This window comes from Gossypium hirsutum, chromosome A10, assembly GCF_007990345.1.
Source record: "Gossypium hirsutum isolate 1008001.06 chromosome A10, Gossypium_hirsutum_v2.1, whole genome shotgun sequence".
Classification (NCBI taxonomy): domain Eukaryota; kingdom Viridiplantae; phylum Streptophyta; class Magnoliopsida; order Malvales; family Malvaceae; genus Gossypium; species Gossypium hirsutum.
The window spans coordinates 10,550,922-10,566,936 of record NC_053433.1 but is presented as its reverse complement, the minus strand read 5'-3'; the positions used below and the strand labels follow the sequence as shown (position 1 = coordinate 10,566,936).

At 37.9% G+C, this 16,015-nt stretch overlaps 1 protein-coding gene across 1 annotated transcript; it reads left to right on the top strand.

Annotated features, from left to right (window-relative positions):
* Positions 1 to 4,254: 4,254 nt before the first annotated feature.
* LOC121208178 (pentatricopeptide repeat-containing protein At5g16860) lies at positions 4,255 to 5,939 on the top strand. The gene is made up of 2 exons (XM_041078690.1): positions 4,255 to 5,309; positions 5,401 to 5,939. Exons 1-2 carry the CDS (start codon positions 4,514 to 4,516, stop codon positions 5,403 to 5,405), a joined length of 801 nt encoding a protein of 266 aa, XP_040934624.1. The 5' UTR covers positions 4,255 to 4,513; the 3' UTR covers positions 5,406 to 5,939.
* The last annotated feature ends 10,076 nt before the right edge of the window (positions 5,940 to 16,015 follow it).

Sequence of the window (16,015 nt, the reverse complement as noted above, 5' to 3'; positions counted from 1 at the left end):
ATAGCCCAGCTATGGTCTTATACAGATCACTTGTATCACTTTAATCTGAAGCCATAGCCCAGCTATGGTCTTATACGGATATCACTTATCACTTGTTGCTATGGTCCAACCATGGTCTTTTTCCATCAATTCATCGTTTAACACTGGACAAAAGTACTCAATCCGATGCTTCTCTCAATGTGATCATTTCTTCAATTTCATAATTTTTACATTGTTCATGGTTTTATCATAATCATATAGTATAACTTATAAGAATAACAATGATCACTAAAATTTAGCCACATGAACTTACCTGGGCTAATTTGCAAAAGTCGTAAAAATTTAGGGACTATTCTTGCAATTTCTCTTTTCTACGATTTACTTCGTTTTCTTGATCTATAATTATAAAATCATTCCTTCATTAGCATCTATTTCAATTATATTCTAATTCACTATTTATGCCCTTAAATTTTTGAAATTACACTATTACCCCAAACTTTTTAGTTTTTACAATTTAGTCCCTGGTCAATTTATTCATCAATTGAGTTAATTCCTCTCAAATAACACTTTATCAAGACATTATAAGTTACTTCACAACCATTTAAATTTAAAATTGCCACATAAAACCCTAATTTCAAGCTATTTTATAATTAGGCCCCCAAATATTCACTTTCTTTATAATTCTTTCGATAAAATCAACATATAAACAAATTAAAGCTTTAATTCCATGCTAAATCATCATAAACTTCCAGAAATTATTCATGCAAACTTTCAAAATCAACCATGAAATCAAAAACTAATGAATTAAATGATAGGACCTAGTTGTAAAAGTCCCAAAAACATAAAAATTTCAAGAAATAATTAAGATTTGAACTTACTTGCAATAAAAATACGAAAAACCATCTCTAAGGTTTCTTCAATGGCTGTTTTTAGCTAAAGAGGATGAAGAAAATTGAAGAAATCTCTAGATTTCCAATTACATCTCATTTTTAACTATTCAATTTTTACTTCTTTTCCAATTTTACCCCTTGTTCACACCTAATTTCAATATTTCCTGCACACACATGCCGTCCAGCCTAATAATAGGTGTTTAATTGCCTATTTAGTCCTCCTTTAATTATTACTAAAGCTATTTAATCACATTTCACAATTTTGCACTTAATTTGATTTAGTCCTTTTTACCCAATTGACTACCAAAACCTTAAAATTTCTTGACGAAACTTTAATACTAGCTTAATACTAGCTTACTAAACGAAACTTTAATACTAGCATACTAACACTCCATAAATATTTATAAAAATATTTATGGCTCGGTTTAATATTTCGAGGTCTCAATACCTCGTTTTCACCTCCAAATTATTTAGTATTTATTATAAAATACTATTCACTATTTCAATCATTTTCCAAACTTCACATCTAACTTATTTTCATTAAATTAATAATACTTTCTACTCATTTGTCAGATTTAGTGATCTCGAATCACTGTTCCGACACCACTGAAATTTGGGCCGTTACACCTCTCACTGCAGAAAACACCCCTTATGTTAAAAGGGATTTTGAGATGTGGGATCGTTCAAATTTCATGAGTCTAATGATCATGAAGCACAACACTTTAAAAGCATTTAGGGGCATAGAATCTGAAAAGATTACTCAGGCCAAGGTTTCCTTGACAAAATTGAGAAACATTTTGCTAAAAACGATAAGGTTGAAATGACATCACTTATGACTTCTTTGATGTCTGTAAAGTTAAGGGTTAAGGAAATTCTGAATGATCTAATAGTAATGAGTTTTATGATCCCACAATTAGGAATATTTTTTAGACGAGAATTTCAACATTCTTTAAGGATGTTGAGTTTAGGGGAGAAATAAGGTTAGAGACATTACTTTTGAGGAGGAATTGGATTCTAACTCATTTCCTAGATGATGTTTAGGTTCTTATACCTATTATTGATTAAGAAGTGAATCTAGAATTTCAATAAGACAATTTTGAACAACTCCTTATTCAAGATGAGGTAATTGTTTCAGAAGAACAAACTCAACAACCTCCAGAATGAATGTCATTAAAAAGGTCCACTAGAGAAATGGTTATAATGGCTTTAGTGGAATATTTTGACATTAAGCTACATCAGATGAATATTAAGTTTATGGTTTCTCAATGGTAACATTGATCATACATTTATATGGTGCAATTAGATGGCTTTATATCTAATGGTGCAAAGTTAATGATTTGCAAAGAACTTCATCTATAGGCTTAAGCAAACTTCTCATCAATAATATTACAAATTTTACCAAATGATTGTCTCCTTTAGTTTAGAGATGAATTTTATTGATAATCGTATATACCATAAGTTTAGTGGGAGTAAGGTTCTATATTTGGTTTTATATTTTAATGACATACTGATTATCAATAATAAGTATAGCCTCAATCAATGCCCTAAGAATGTTTTTGAGATTTCAAAAATGCATTAGATTTTTTACATTTTAGCAGTGGAAAGTCTAATATATGTTCAAGTTTGTATTTATTGGAATATTGTGTACACTATTGGGATGTTAGGCAGATATTTTAAGCAACCTTAGTTTGGACCATTGGATAGCATCCGAGAGAGTTATAAGGTATTTGTAGAGAACAAAAGATTACATGCTCACATATCGGAGGTCTAATTAGTTAGAGATCATCAGGTATACAGACTCCGATTTTGATGGAATATGTATACAAGATTTTGTCACTAATGTGCAAATTGTGAAAACAAATTGCAGTCTTTTATTCCAATAGTAACAAGAGCACATCAAAGTCAAAACACATACACTTTAAGTTCTTGGTTGTTAAAGTAAAAAGTTCAAAGTTGTTAGGTTTCTATAAAGCATAGTAGGAAAAACTCCATGATTGCGGATCCGCTTACTAAGGGACTACACCCAAGGTTTTTCATGAGCACATTGCTCATATGGGTGTAATATCATTTAAGGATATTTGGTTTTAGTGGGAGTTTGTACTTTTAAATGCTTTTATGTTATAGACACATTTTTAGTTATTTCAGTTTAAAGATATTAAGTTTATTTTCTGCAGAAATAAAGTTTATTTGGTTTATTCACACTCTGATTTTGGTAAGGTTTGATCTCACTAAGGAAGACCAGTTGGAAATAGACATGTTTAGATCATATTGCATGTAATTTCCATGCTACACATCCATACTTGATATATGTCATTTGGTTGTGTTAATATACGTGATCATGGATGGATTTAGTTACGATATATGTAACGAAAGTCGCCTTAGTTCTATGTTAACATAATTAATGGACGAGATTGTTCAGAATACCTTTTGGATATGACAGTAAAATTTTGAGCTCATAAGGTTATATAATGACATGAAATTATAGAGTAATTAGTATATATATGTGGTCCAAGTGGGAGATTGTTAGAAAATATGGACATCACATATATAATAAGGGTAATTACATGTTATTGTTTACTATCATGATAGGTTAGCCCAAATTAAAAGTGATCTAATTTGGTTAAAATTTTATTGGGCTTTAATTATTAAATAAAGTATGGGTCAAATATGTGTAGATACTCTAGTAATTGAATTCTAATCAAATTCTGATTAATGATAGGCTAATTTGAATTTGATTAGAACTAATATACCAAGGTTATAAATATTAGGGTTATGGTCCCAAGATATCTTTTCTAATATCTCATCATTATGAAAGAGAGAGCAGGTATTCTTTGACTTTCTTGTGTTCTAATTTAGAAGATCAAATCCCCAAGATCCGGTAAAACTTCAAGGAATTCATGGTTCAGGTACGCTTTCGCATCTAATTTTGTTTTTGATTTATTCTTGATAATTTGACATGATAAATCTTGGTTTATTAAGTTTTATTTCAGATTTATTTTACAAATCTAACAGGGTCAACTCGCACCCAAGGCTGAAATTTTGATTAATTTGGTTCATTTTTATTAATTTTGACTTCATTGTTTTATTATTTTTCAACTTATTTATTTATTTAATTTCATTATACTTTAATTATCCTTTTTTTTAAAAAAAATTATGCAAGACTGCAAAGATTGTGAGCACAAAACTACCACGAAATACCACTCAAATCAGACCAATTCCTATGGGATCAATCCTATAGGTTGACAGACAAATTTAGGTAAAAAAAGTAATAAGAACCAAAGTGATAAAAATGTAGAGGTTGAAGATTGAATTTGATATTATGCCTTTAGTAATTGGGATCGACTAAAATCATTGTTAACCTCCCCCCACCCCCCCCCCAAAAAAACACAAAACAAAAAAGGAAAATGCAAATCCATCAACGAGAGATTGGGGCGCTCAAAGTAACAAAAATGGTGCAGCAAAATAAAAGGGCAGATGTGAAATCCAGTAGAGATTGATGTAACACAAAATCCATTACGATTTAGCCACCAACTACTCTTTCACAATCTTTGTCGTTCAGTTTAAACTTAAGCAACTTGTGCCTCCCATTTAGCTCACTTCCCATCTTCGTCTCATATGCTTCTTCTCTGCCACTTGAGCTGAGCATGCTCCGCTCCCTTTCCCGCGCCAACACCAAACCTGAGTTTCTTCTGCAATCCAAACCCAGACCCAGTGGCGGCGCTATTACCATTTCCCTCTTCTCGTCAGCCGTTGCTCAAAATCAAGCCTCACTCACCCCCATCACCACAACACTCCTCCAAAAATGCAACTCTCTTGCCCAAGCCAAACTCATCCATCAACAATTCCTTGTCCAGGGTCTCTACCAAGATTTCACTACCCGTCTCGTTTCCGCTTACCTCACCCACAATGCCCCTTCTCATTCCATCTCCATTCTCGAACGCTTAACCCCTTCTACCTCTGTGGTCTTCTGCTGGAACACTATTATTCGACGCTCCCTTCGCCTCGGCTTTTCCCATGACGTTCTTTCTCTCTTCCGCATGATGCTAAGGGTTCACTGTCCTCCTGACCATTACACCTTCCCTTTTGTCCTCAAAGCCTGCGGCGAGCTTCCCTCCTTCCGCAGTGGCGCAGCTGTTCATGCTGTTGTCTCCACCACTGGATTTGACTCTAATGTCTTTGTTTGTAATGCGCTGGTGGCAATGTATGCTCATTGCGGTGAGTTGGACGATGCGCGACAGATGTTCGAGGAAATGTATGACAAAGGGATTTGTGATATCGTCTCCTGGAATTCTATTGTTGCTGCTTATACGCAAAGCAGGGATGCAAAGAATGCGGTGGAGTTGTTCCGAATAATGATGGATGACTCCGAAATCCACCCAGATATCGTCAGCCTTGTCAATGTGCTACCGGCTTGTGGATCTCTAGGCGCGTCTTTACATGGTATGCAACTGCATGCTTTTGCATTGAGGAGAGGTTTATTTGAGGATGTTTTTGTTGGCAATGCTTTGATGGATATGTATGCAAAATGTAGGATGATAGAGCAGGCAAATAAGGTTTTCGAAAGTATGGAGGTCAAGGATGTTGTTTCTTGGAATGCAATGGTTACTGGGTATTCTCAGGCTGGTAGGTTTGAGGAGGCTCTGGGTTTGTTTGAGAAGATGGGAGAGGAGAAAATTGAGTTGGATGTTGTGACTTGGAGTGCTGTGTGTACAAGCCCAATCTGAACTCACCAGCCCAAACCCAAGACCCATTACAAGACAGCCCAACCAAACTAACCCACAGCCCAATAGCCCAAAATCATCAAAAATAGAAAAAACCCTAACCCTAGCCTCTGACAGCCACTTGCGCCGCACCCAGGCCTGCTGGTCAACCACCCCACCGCCGTTCACCTGCTTTCTGCCATTACCAACTCCACCCACTTGCCTGCAAAATCAGAGAAAGGAATGACAAATAATAGATCAAATATTGTAAACATGGCTATAAAGCCATAACAACCAATGTAAAGAAGGAGGATTTTTTTTGAAAGGAGAAGAAATAGAAACAAAAGAAGGTGGTTACCGATTTGGATCTAAAGGTCTCTTTTAACTTTCACTTCTTTTTACTCTATTTATTTTTTTTTATTTTAAAAATATACGAAAAACAAAAAAAGAATAAAAAGGAAAGACTTTTACCTTCGCCGGTGGTGCCGGAGCGCTCAGGAGGCCGAGGAGAGTCATCGGAGAGAAAAGGGGGAGATTTTTGATCTCCCCGCCGCCGTACACGGCGGCGCCGGCACCGGAGGGCGGCGGCCGGTGCGGTGGCTCTCGGCCGGACCCTTGGCCGGCGCTCAGAGAGAAAAGGGGAGGGGGAGAGAGCATTTCGGGTTTTTTTTTTTGAAAAGGGGAGAAGAATGAAATTTTTGAAATTTTTTTGAATATATAGGCGTATGAAACGACGCCGTTTTGGCCCAGCTCCATAACGCCCAAAACGACGTCGTTTTGCTTTGGACCCGCGACCCGACCCGCTCCGACCCGAAGGATCCGCGTGTTTTTAATTTTGGGCTATTTACGCGCGCAGTCCCTCTGACTTGTGGCGTGTTTCAATTTGGTCCTATTTCGCTATTTCTTTGTTTTTAATTTGACCACAAATTTTTATTTCTGTTTCATTTTAGTCCCCTGAAGCGCCGCGTTTTGAGATTTTGGTCTATTTTCCATTTTGGTCCCTCTCCTTTCCGTGCGTGTTGCAATTTAGTCTTTTTAGTCTTTTTTTATTTCGAATTTACCCAGTATTTTTTATTTTACTTCGATTTAGTCCTCTTTTTAGTACTTTGCTATTATTATCATTATTATTATTATTATTATTATTATCATTATTATCATCTTTACTATTATTAGTATTGGTATTATTGTTGTTTCTTTTATATCTCCATTCGTATTTACTTATGTATCTTTAAATATATATGTCTTATTATTATCATATAAGGGCTTGTATATATACATGTACATATTTTACATATAATTGGTTTAATATATATACGTATACTCATATTTCTTTTTTATATATATCTATATACATATACATATTTTATTTTTATAAGTATATATATTTATATGTATGTATTTATGTATTTTTGTATATTTAATTTGCATAGACATATACATACATATTTTCAATATATTTTAAACATATATATATAAATTAACGTATTTATTTGTATACATATGTATATTTTCATTATTTTTAAACTTTCATTTGTACATACATATTTTCATGTGTCTACTTTATATATGCATTTCATTATTTTCATATTCCATAATTTTATACACCTATATATATATGTACATATTTTATATATATGCATATTTTTTTCTTTTTTAAAATATACTTTATATATATTGTAATTTATGAATACACACATATTTTATTTTTTGTCTATACATATAAATATATATAAATCCCTTTACATTTTAATTGTATTCACTATTTATTTAGTTCACTTTCATTATTGTTTTGAACGAATGTTTAATTTGTTTGTTTATATACATTGTTATTTTATATGATTGTAGGTTTGACTTTTATTTATTTTATATTGTTGCTATTGCTCGTATCATTTTTACACTTTTGTATTCATTATGATTTTGTCATGTATAACAATGTAATTTGCTTTCACATTTTTACTACGACTTCATGTTTTTATTTCACTCGATAATAAAATTTGTTTAAAAAAATGATATTTTATGTTTAGATTCGAGGAGGATCGTACCCTAACTTACTGGGTTTCGATTTCCACAATAAATCTAAACACACTAATCTTTTCAAACTCAAGTTTTGAAACGATCTCGGGAATTAAGAAAAGATCGTGTCCTAACTTACTGGGCATGATCCCTTTCCTAAACCCGAGATAATAAAATATCTTTTAAATAAGCATTTTTCATCCGCGTATCGGGAATTTGAGACATTGTGTCCTAACTTACTGGATATGATTCTCTTTCTCGAATAATGTGAAATATTCCCTTTTTCCTGAAAATTTTCAACGTTTTAATACAAGGATCGTATTTTTAAATTCTTTTTGAGTTTTAATTTTCGACACCAGGACATTAAGTAATCAACCAGGTACCAATTTTGGGCGTATCGAGGGTGCTAACCCTTCCTCGTGCGTAACCGACTCCCGAACCCGTTTTTCTGAATTTCGCAGACCAAAATCGTTGTTTTAATAAAAATTAAATTGTTTATTAAAAACAACCACTTTTCGAGGTGGCCCGATCACACCTCATCAAAAAAGATTGGTGGCGACTCCCGTTTTCATTCTTTTTTCAAAATCCAAGTCGACCACGTTTTCATCCAAAAAAATGGTGTCAACAGCTTGGCGACTCCACTGGGGAGACCTTAGAATAAGAGAGTCAAGCCACGAGTTGATTATTTCTTGTCTTTTTGTCGAAAGTTGAAAATTTGGTTTAAATATACGATCCTCTCATTGCATTTCATTTGTTTTGAGTTATAGTTTTTATCATGTTTGGTATTCTAAATTTTATATCTTTCTGCATTGCATTGCATGACCGTTGGTCACACCTTTTAAGTGGGAGTGAGAAACTACGCCTTCGTGAGGTTTTCACCTCCGCATGGGATAGTGAATCGCTTCCGGGATACATCCGTACCTATGTCTTCGTGAGATTTTCATCTCCGCATGGCCATAGGGAAATGTATCCCCTGAATCGAACTTGGTCCGTATGAGCCTATAATGGGTGAGGATCGAGGAATCTGCTGGTTCAGGTACCCAACTTTAGAGCCAAACCACATGTAATGAGCCATAGGAACTGACCTAAGTAGAGCTACTCCAATTTTTAGTGCTTACCTAAATGAGTGTTGTATTTATTCGTCGCTTATTTTAAATCTTATTCTGTGTTTAATGCTAATTTACTTTGTTTGTGATTGCATGGCATCTTCATTCTAAAAGAGGTGTCGATTTACATTCAGTTTCTCAGTAGAAAGCTTATCATGGAAAAGGGGTTTGTTGATAAAGTAGAGGATAATGCGGCTGTGCGAACATGGGCTGAAACGACACAGCGGGAGAAAGGCGATAGTCTTGCCAAAGGGTACGTGTCAGAATTGTGGGATTTTACCCGTGTCAGTGTAATCCAGAATGACCTTCGAGAAATGAAAGAAGTCTGGGATCAATGGGATGTCGAGGCCAAGCAGCTGTTCTATTGTAACTACGGTGACCTACCTTATCTGCTTAGTGTCAAAGTGGACAAGTATTTATTCCGAGCCCTTGCTCAGTTCTGGAATCCTGCCTACAGTTGTTTCACTTTTGGGAAAGTAGATTTGACGCCTACTGTGGAGGAGTATACGACCTTGCTTCGGTGCCCAAAGATTCAAGTCGACAAGGTTTATTCCAGAGCTGCTAGTGTCCCTCCGTTGTTAAAGAAATTAATGAACATCACTGGGATGAGCGAGCAGTGGGTCGCTGCCCGGATCCAACAGAAGGGCGACAGTAAATGTGTTCCTTGGAAAAGTTTGCGAGATTTGGTGCTTGTACATCCGGACTTAAAGAAAAGGGTCGATGTCTTCGCTTTAGGTATCTATGGACTAGTGGTTTTCCCCAAAGCTTTAGGACACATAGACGAGGCCGTATCTGATTTGTTTGATCGGCTTAGTAAAGGGGTGACACCGGTTCCGGCAATACTCGCTGAAACTTTTAGATCCCTGAATGCGTGTCGAAAAGCAGGGGAGGGAAGGTTTATTGGATGCGCGCAGCTCTTATTGGCATGGTTCCACAGCCACTTCTGGAAAGTCGAAAAGGTCTCTTATCGGGTATTCTCCGATAGCTACTCCCCTCTAGGAGAATTGGTGGCCACGCCAAGACGGGATGATATTTCAGAAGAAAAATGGATAGAGATACTCCAGAATCTCCAGGATGAAGATATTGAATGGAGGGCTCCTTGGTTAATTCCTGATGAGATATTGTACCGATGTGGAGATTTTGACTGGGTTCCGCTGCTCGGAATATGGGGAGCTATCGGATATGCTCCTCTACTCGTATCAAGACAATATAGATCACGACAATTCATACCAGCAACGCAGGGGTTGGCTTATAGTGATTTTTCCTATAGGGAAGACAATTACAAGAAGAAGGTTCGAGAAATATCTAGTGCCTGGAACCAGACTCGTCGAATGAAGATCTTAGCCGTGGGTCCGACAATTACCCCCGAGTATGGTCAGTGGCGTGATCAAAGGATCAACGACAACATCCCGGCGTCAAATTCAGAAACTGCTCGATCTTTAGAGGAACACTTACAAGTTTTGCCTTCTGAGATAGAAATCATCAAACAAGAATTCGAAAAAAGGAGTTTAGAATTGGGGAAGAAGATAGAACAACTAGAGGAAGAAAAAATGCAGTTAGGACTGGATGTGGACATTCAAAGGTTAGAGGCCGATAAATTGAGAAAAGGAAAGAACAAAGTAGAAGAAGATTTGGACAGCCTGAAGACAGATTACAAGAAGTTGCGTAGGTCGGTAAGAACTGCTGGCTTGGGTAAAACGCCAGAACAATGGCGACAAGAAATTCAGGAGGAAAAGACGAAAGCTAATCAATGGGAAAAGAAATTCCAGGATACTCGGACTCGAGAAGTCGCCTTGGGAAAGAGTCTACTAGATTGCCAAGACGAGAATACGGAGTTGAAGGTCCAGATAACTGAACTAGAAAGATCGCTTCACCAGTACCGTAATCGTAATGCTACGGTTGAATTAAGGGCGAGCTTAGACAAAATTGAAAATTAAAAGGACAAATAGAAGGGCTAGAGAAAGCATTGCAAAATAGTGAAATCCGGATAGAGCTTCTGGAAGAAAATAATGAGCAGTGGCAAAAACAATTCCGTCGGTCTCAAGAGCAGATTGGAGAAAGAGATTATATTATGGGAGAGGCGGTGACTCAAGTGCGCGAGGTAGCTGATCATCTGCAAACTCTAGCGGTTCAGGCTGATCTATTAAGTTTGAAGTATGAGTTAGAGTCCGACAGGGGCCGAGAGTTAGCTTGGCTTCTTAGAAAGGTTAAGGCTTTGAGTGTAAGGGCAAAGCCATATATGTAGTCTATTTTATGTAAAGAAACTCTTTATCTAGTAAAGTTTTCTAATGAAGTTGAATGAGAATCAGTGCCTCTTTTTCTTTGCATTCTTTTCATGCATTGCATCACATCATATGCATTAATGACCATTAAAAGAACCTAATCGAATAAAAACATTTCAGTTAACCTGGAAAACCAACAAAGTTACGGTACCCGAGCTAAGACAAAAATTATGGACCAAAGGTTGGAGAAGCTAGAGCGACTTCAAAGAGAAATGCAGGACCAGTTGCAGGCGCAAATGAAAGAGCAAATAGAAAAGATTCAGCGTGACATGGTGCAAAAGATGGAGGAGTCCCAAAATGATCTGGTGGCTAAGATGACGCAATTATTGAAGGGAGTAGATAAGGGTAAAGGTCCTGTGATTGTTAGTGAAGAAGAAAACAATGGTGAACCACTTTATCCTCCAGGTTTCACGCCTCCTCATGCGCAAGTACAGACTGAGCTGCATCCGCGGAGACCCTCTGTGTCGGTTAGGCCCCAGCAGTTCCAAGGCGATGCTTCAATCCCAATGAATTTTCAACCCGGAGCGGGCTTCAATCCCAGCGATAGCCCGAATAATATTGCTGTCCCAGATCTTGACGAGATGGTTGAAAAGGACAAGGCGAAGGAGGAATTTCCAAAACAATTTGAGGAGAAATGGAAATGGATAGAAGAGAAGTTTAGGGCAATAGAAAACATTGAAAACTATGGAATAGATGCAAAGGATCTGAGCTTGGTTCCTGACTTGGTGCTCCCTTACAAATTTAAGATGCCGGAATTTGAAAAATACAACGGGACTAGTTGCCCAGGATCCCATATTACTATGTTTTGTAGAAGAATGACGGGGCATATTAATAATGATCAATTATTAATACATTGCTTTCAGGAAAGTCTTACGGGAGCAGCGTCAAAGTGGTACAATCAGCTGAGCCGAGCCAAAATTGCTACTTGGAGGGATTTAGCACAGGCTTTCCTGAGACAGTACAATCATGTCTCAGAAATGATGCCTGACAGGATAACTCTGCAAAATCTAGAGAAGAAATCGAACGAAAGCTTCAGACAATATGCGCAGAGATGGCGAGAGGTGGCAGTTCAAGTGCAACCACCGCTTTTGGAAAAGGAGATGACGACGCTTTTTATTAACACTTTGAAAGCCCCGTTCATCACTCACATGTTGGGAAGCGCTTCAAAAAATTTCTCGGATATAATCATGAATGGTGAAATGATTGAGCATGCCATTAAAAGTGGAAAAATAGATGGAGGAGAAAATAATAGGAGGGCACCCCCGAGGAAAAGAGAAAATGAAGTGAATAATGTGAATGCTTATGGTAGGTCAATTACTGTGAATCAACCAAAGAAAGTGGTTGCTAATCAACAGGGATCATCAAGACAAGAGTCAGGAGCTAGGCAAACTACTGAAAAGCCCCAATTCACGCCAATCCCGATGTCATACAAGGAGTTGTATCAAACTTTATTCGATGCACATGTTGTTGCTCCTCGTTACTTGAGTCCTCTACAACCCCCGTATCCAAAATGGTATGATACGAACGCGCAATGTGATTATCATGCGGGAATTTCTGGGCACTCGATAGAAAATTGTACTGCCTTCAAGAAGGTAGTAGAAGGACTCATCAATTTAGGTGTTGTCAAACTTGACGACTCACCTAACGCAAAGAATCCGTTACCTAATCACGCAGATAAGGGGGTGAATATGGTTAGCGAAGGTACGGGAGAAGAAGTCAAGACTGACATTGCTGAAGTAAAAACTCCATTGAAACGGGTCTGGAAAGAAATGGCGAAAAGAGGTTTGGTTATTTCAGATTCTGAGGAAGGGCATGAGATGGGAAATTATTGTGAATTTCACCATAAAACAGGGCACGAAATCCAAGAATGTGAAGGATTTAAGGCTTTGGTTCAAAGCATGATGGATAACAAAGAGATGAGGTTTTACGAAGATGCGAAAGAAATAAGAAGCATATGCGCGACAGAGTTGGGAACAAAGGCTCCAAATCATCCTGTGGTCATTATCTCACGCCCTAAGGGTAATGAGGTTAGGGCCCAGGTAACACCGAAAATTGTAATCCAGAAACCATCAAATTTCTCTTATAGGGATAACAAAATGGTGCCGTGGAATTACGGGTGTAATGTGACCGTTTTGGGAAAGAAGCAGAAAGAAATCAGGAAACAGTTTTTTACACGCGCAAGGGAAAAAGATATGACGCTCAAGTAGAGTCGTCCAGGGAAGAGAATTGGAAGAAAGAACAGAGGAAAGGGAAGGCAGTAGAAGTTGAACCATTGGTAAATGAACCAATAAAAGAAGAAGAGGCGAAGGAGTTTTGAAGTTTTTGAAACACAGCGAATACAGTGTTGTGGAGCAACTGCACAAACAGCCAGCCCGCATTTCTGTATTAGCTTTACTCTTAAACTCGGAAGTGCATCGGAATGCACTATTAAAGGTGCTAAACGAAACATATGTGGCTGACGATATTTCGGTAAACAAGCTGGATCGGCTGATCAACAATATTGGTGCTGACAATTTTATCTTCTTCAGTGATGATGAAATACCATCCGGAGGAAGAGGTTCTACTAAAGCCCTACATGTTACTGTCCGATGCAAAGGGTACACACTCCCGGGGGCCTTGGTTGATAATGGATCTGCACTAAATGTATTGCCTTTGTCCACTCTTAGTCGATTACCAATAGACAGTTCGCACATGAAAGCATGCCAGAGCATAGTAAGGGCATTTGATGGAACAAAAAAGGAGGTTATGGGAGAATTGAGGTACCATTAAGGATTGGCCCAGTCACTTATGAGGTGGATTTCTTGGTAATGGATATTAAACCCTCCTACAACTGTCTATTGGGGAGACCGTGGATACACTCAGCAGGGGCAGTACCTTCATCATTACATCAGAAGGTGAAGTTGGTATCGGAGGATCGGTTGGTAACAATAGATGCAGAGGAGGATATTATCGCAATGATGACTAGCGATGCACCTTATGTGGACATCAACGATGAGGCACTAGAATGTTCTTTTCGATCGTTAGAATTTGTGAACGCGATGTTATTGCGGAGGGAAATAGAATCCCAGTACCGAAAATATCCAGGACCACTGAGATGGGATTGCGATTGATGATAGGAAGAGGAGCCTTACCCGGGAAAGGATTGGGAAAATATCTTCAGGGAAGGATTGAGGCACCAATGCCGAAGGAAAAGTTTGATAGATTTGGTTTAGGGTACAAGCCAGACATGAAGCAGAAGAAGAAAGAAATAGAGAAGAGACAAGAGAGAAGGAGGGCGCGTTTGAATGGACATGAAGCTAAGTGTGAGCCTTTAACCTTTCCCCACATATCTTCATCTTTTGTGTCGGGAGGATTTATTCATTCTGAATGTGGGGTGTCTGGTAGCGGCATGGGAGGAATGTTGGAAAACGTTTATATTAACGCCATAGAAGTAACGGAAAGGAGGGCTTTGTTGGAGATCTGCCCTTATGAGCCTGGAAGCGAGCTAAACAATTGGACTGCTGAAGAAATCCCTGTAGTCTTTAGGGCTTATTCAGAGTAATGCTCAAACATTCCTGTTGTTTGCTTAGAAACATATGAAATTTTTTGTGAAATAGGCATTGGGCCTAAATATCATTATTTTAATGAAATACGTGTCAACGTTCATCTTGATCAGTCATTTTTCTTCTTTTATATTTTCCATTTGGTTGATTGTCTTACAAATAATTCTTTCATTTGTAATTCTGTTGCACAAACATATTCATAAATTTATATTCTTGGTATATTCTTTGATATGCCTTCATAGGTCTTCAGATATCAATGACATGAGTGACGCTGCCTCAAACACGGAGCCTATTTTTGAGCAAGAAGTGTGTTCAGAGGGATCCCACGACTTTGAAAATGACGAAGATTATGATGCATCCACGGACTTGTTAAGAATGGTGGAACAAGAGGATAAGCATATCCTACCTCATAGGGAATCATTAGAAATAGTGAGCCTAGAGGATGGAAAGGAGGTGAAGATTGGAACTGAAATCACCGCAAAGACAAGGCAAGACCTCATTAATTTGCTACGAGAATTCAAGGATGTTTTCGCGTGGTCGTACCAAGATATGCCTGGGCTAAGTACTAACATTGTGGTGCATCGTCTGCCCATAAAAGAGGATTGTAAACCCGTTCAACAGAAGCTCAGGAGAATGAGACCTGACATTGTGTTGAAAATAAGAGAAGAAGTTAAAAGACAATTGACGCTGGATTCTTACAAGAGGTCAAGTATTCGGATTGGGTAGCCAACATCGTCCTGTTCCAAAAAGGATGGAAAGGTACGAATGTGGTGGATTAAGGGATTGAACAAGGCTAGTCCAAAGGACAACTTTCCACTGCTCACATTGATACTTTGGTAGATAACACGGCGGCTATCATTGTTTTTTCTGACGTTTCTCTGGATACAATCAAATAAGATGCACCCTGGAGACATGAGAAAAAACATTCATTACTTATGGGAACATTCTGTTACAAGTAATGCCTTCGGATTGAAGAATGCGGAGCACGTATCAAGAGCTATGGTGATGTTTCACGACATGAGCACAAGAATGAATAGTGACATATCGCGAATTAGAACGAAGAAGCATGTTCAGGTCTGAAAGGTTTGAGATTAAAGAAATTTCAGCTTAAGCTTAACCCGGCAAATGCACATTTGGAGCCAGATCAGGGAAGTTATTAGGCTTCATAGTTAGCAAAAAGGGGATCGAGGTTGACCCAGACAAAGTAAAGGCAATACGAGATTTACCTCCCCCGCGCACTCAGAAGGAGGTTCGAGGTTTCCTAGGGAGGCTGAATTACATTGCTCGGTTCATCTCACAACTGACAGAGAAATGTGATCCAGTATTCCGGCTCTTAAAGAAACATAATCCGGGCGAATGGGATGAAGAGTGTCAGAGGGCTTTCGATAAGATAAAGCAGTACTTGGCTAATACTCCAGTCTTATCACCTCCAAGTCCAGATAGGCCATTGATATTGTATCTAACGGTGTTGGAGAATTCATGGGATGCGTATTAGGCCAAATA

Excerpts from the sequence above, each read along its gene's own strand:
- LOC121208178 (XM_041078690.1), top strand. The coding sequence starts at position 4,514 with ATGCTCCGCTCCCTTTCCCGCGCCAACACCAAACCTGAGTTTCTTCTG.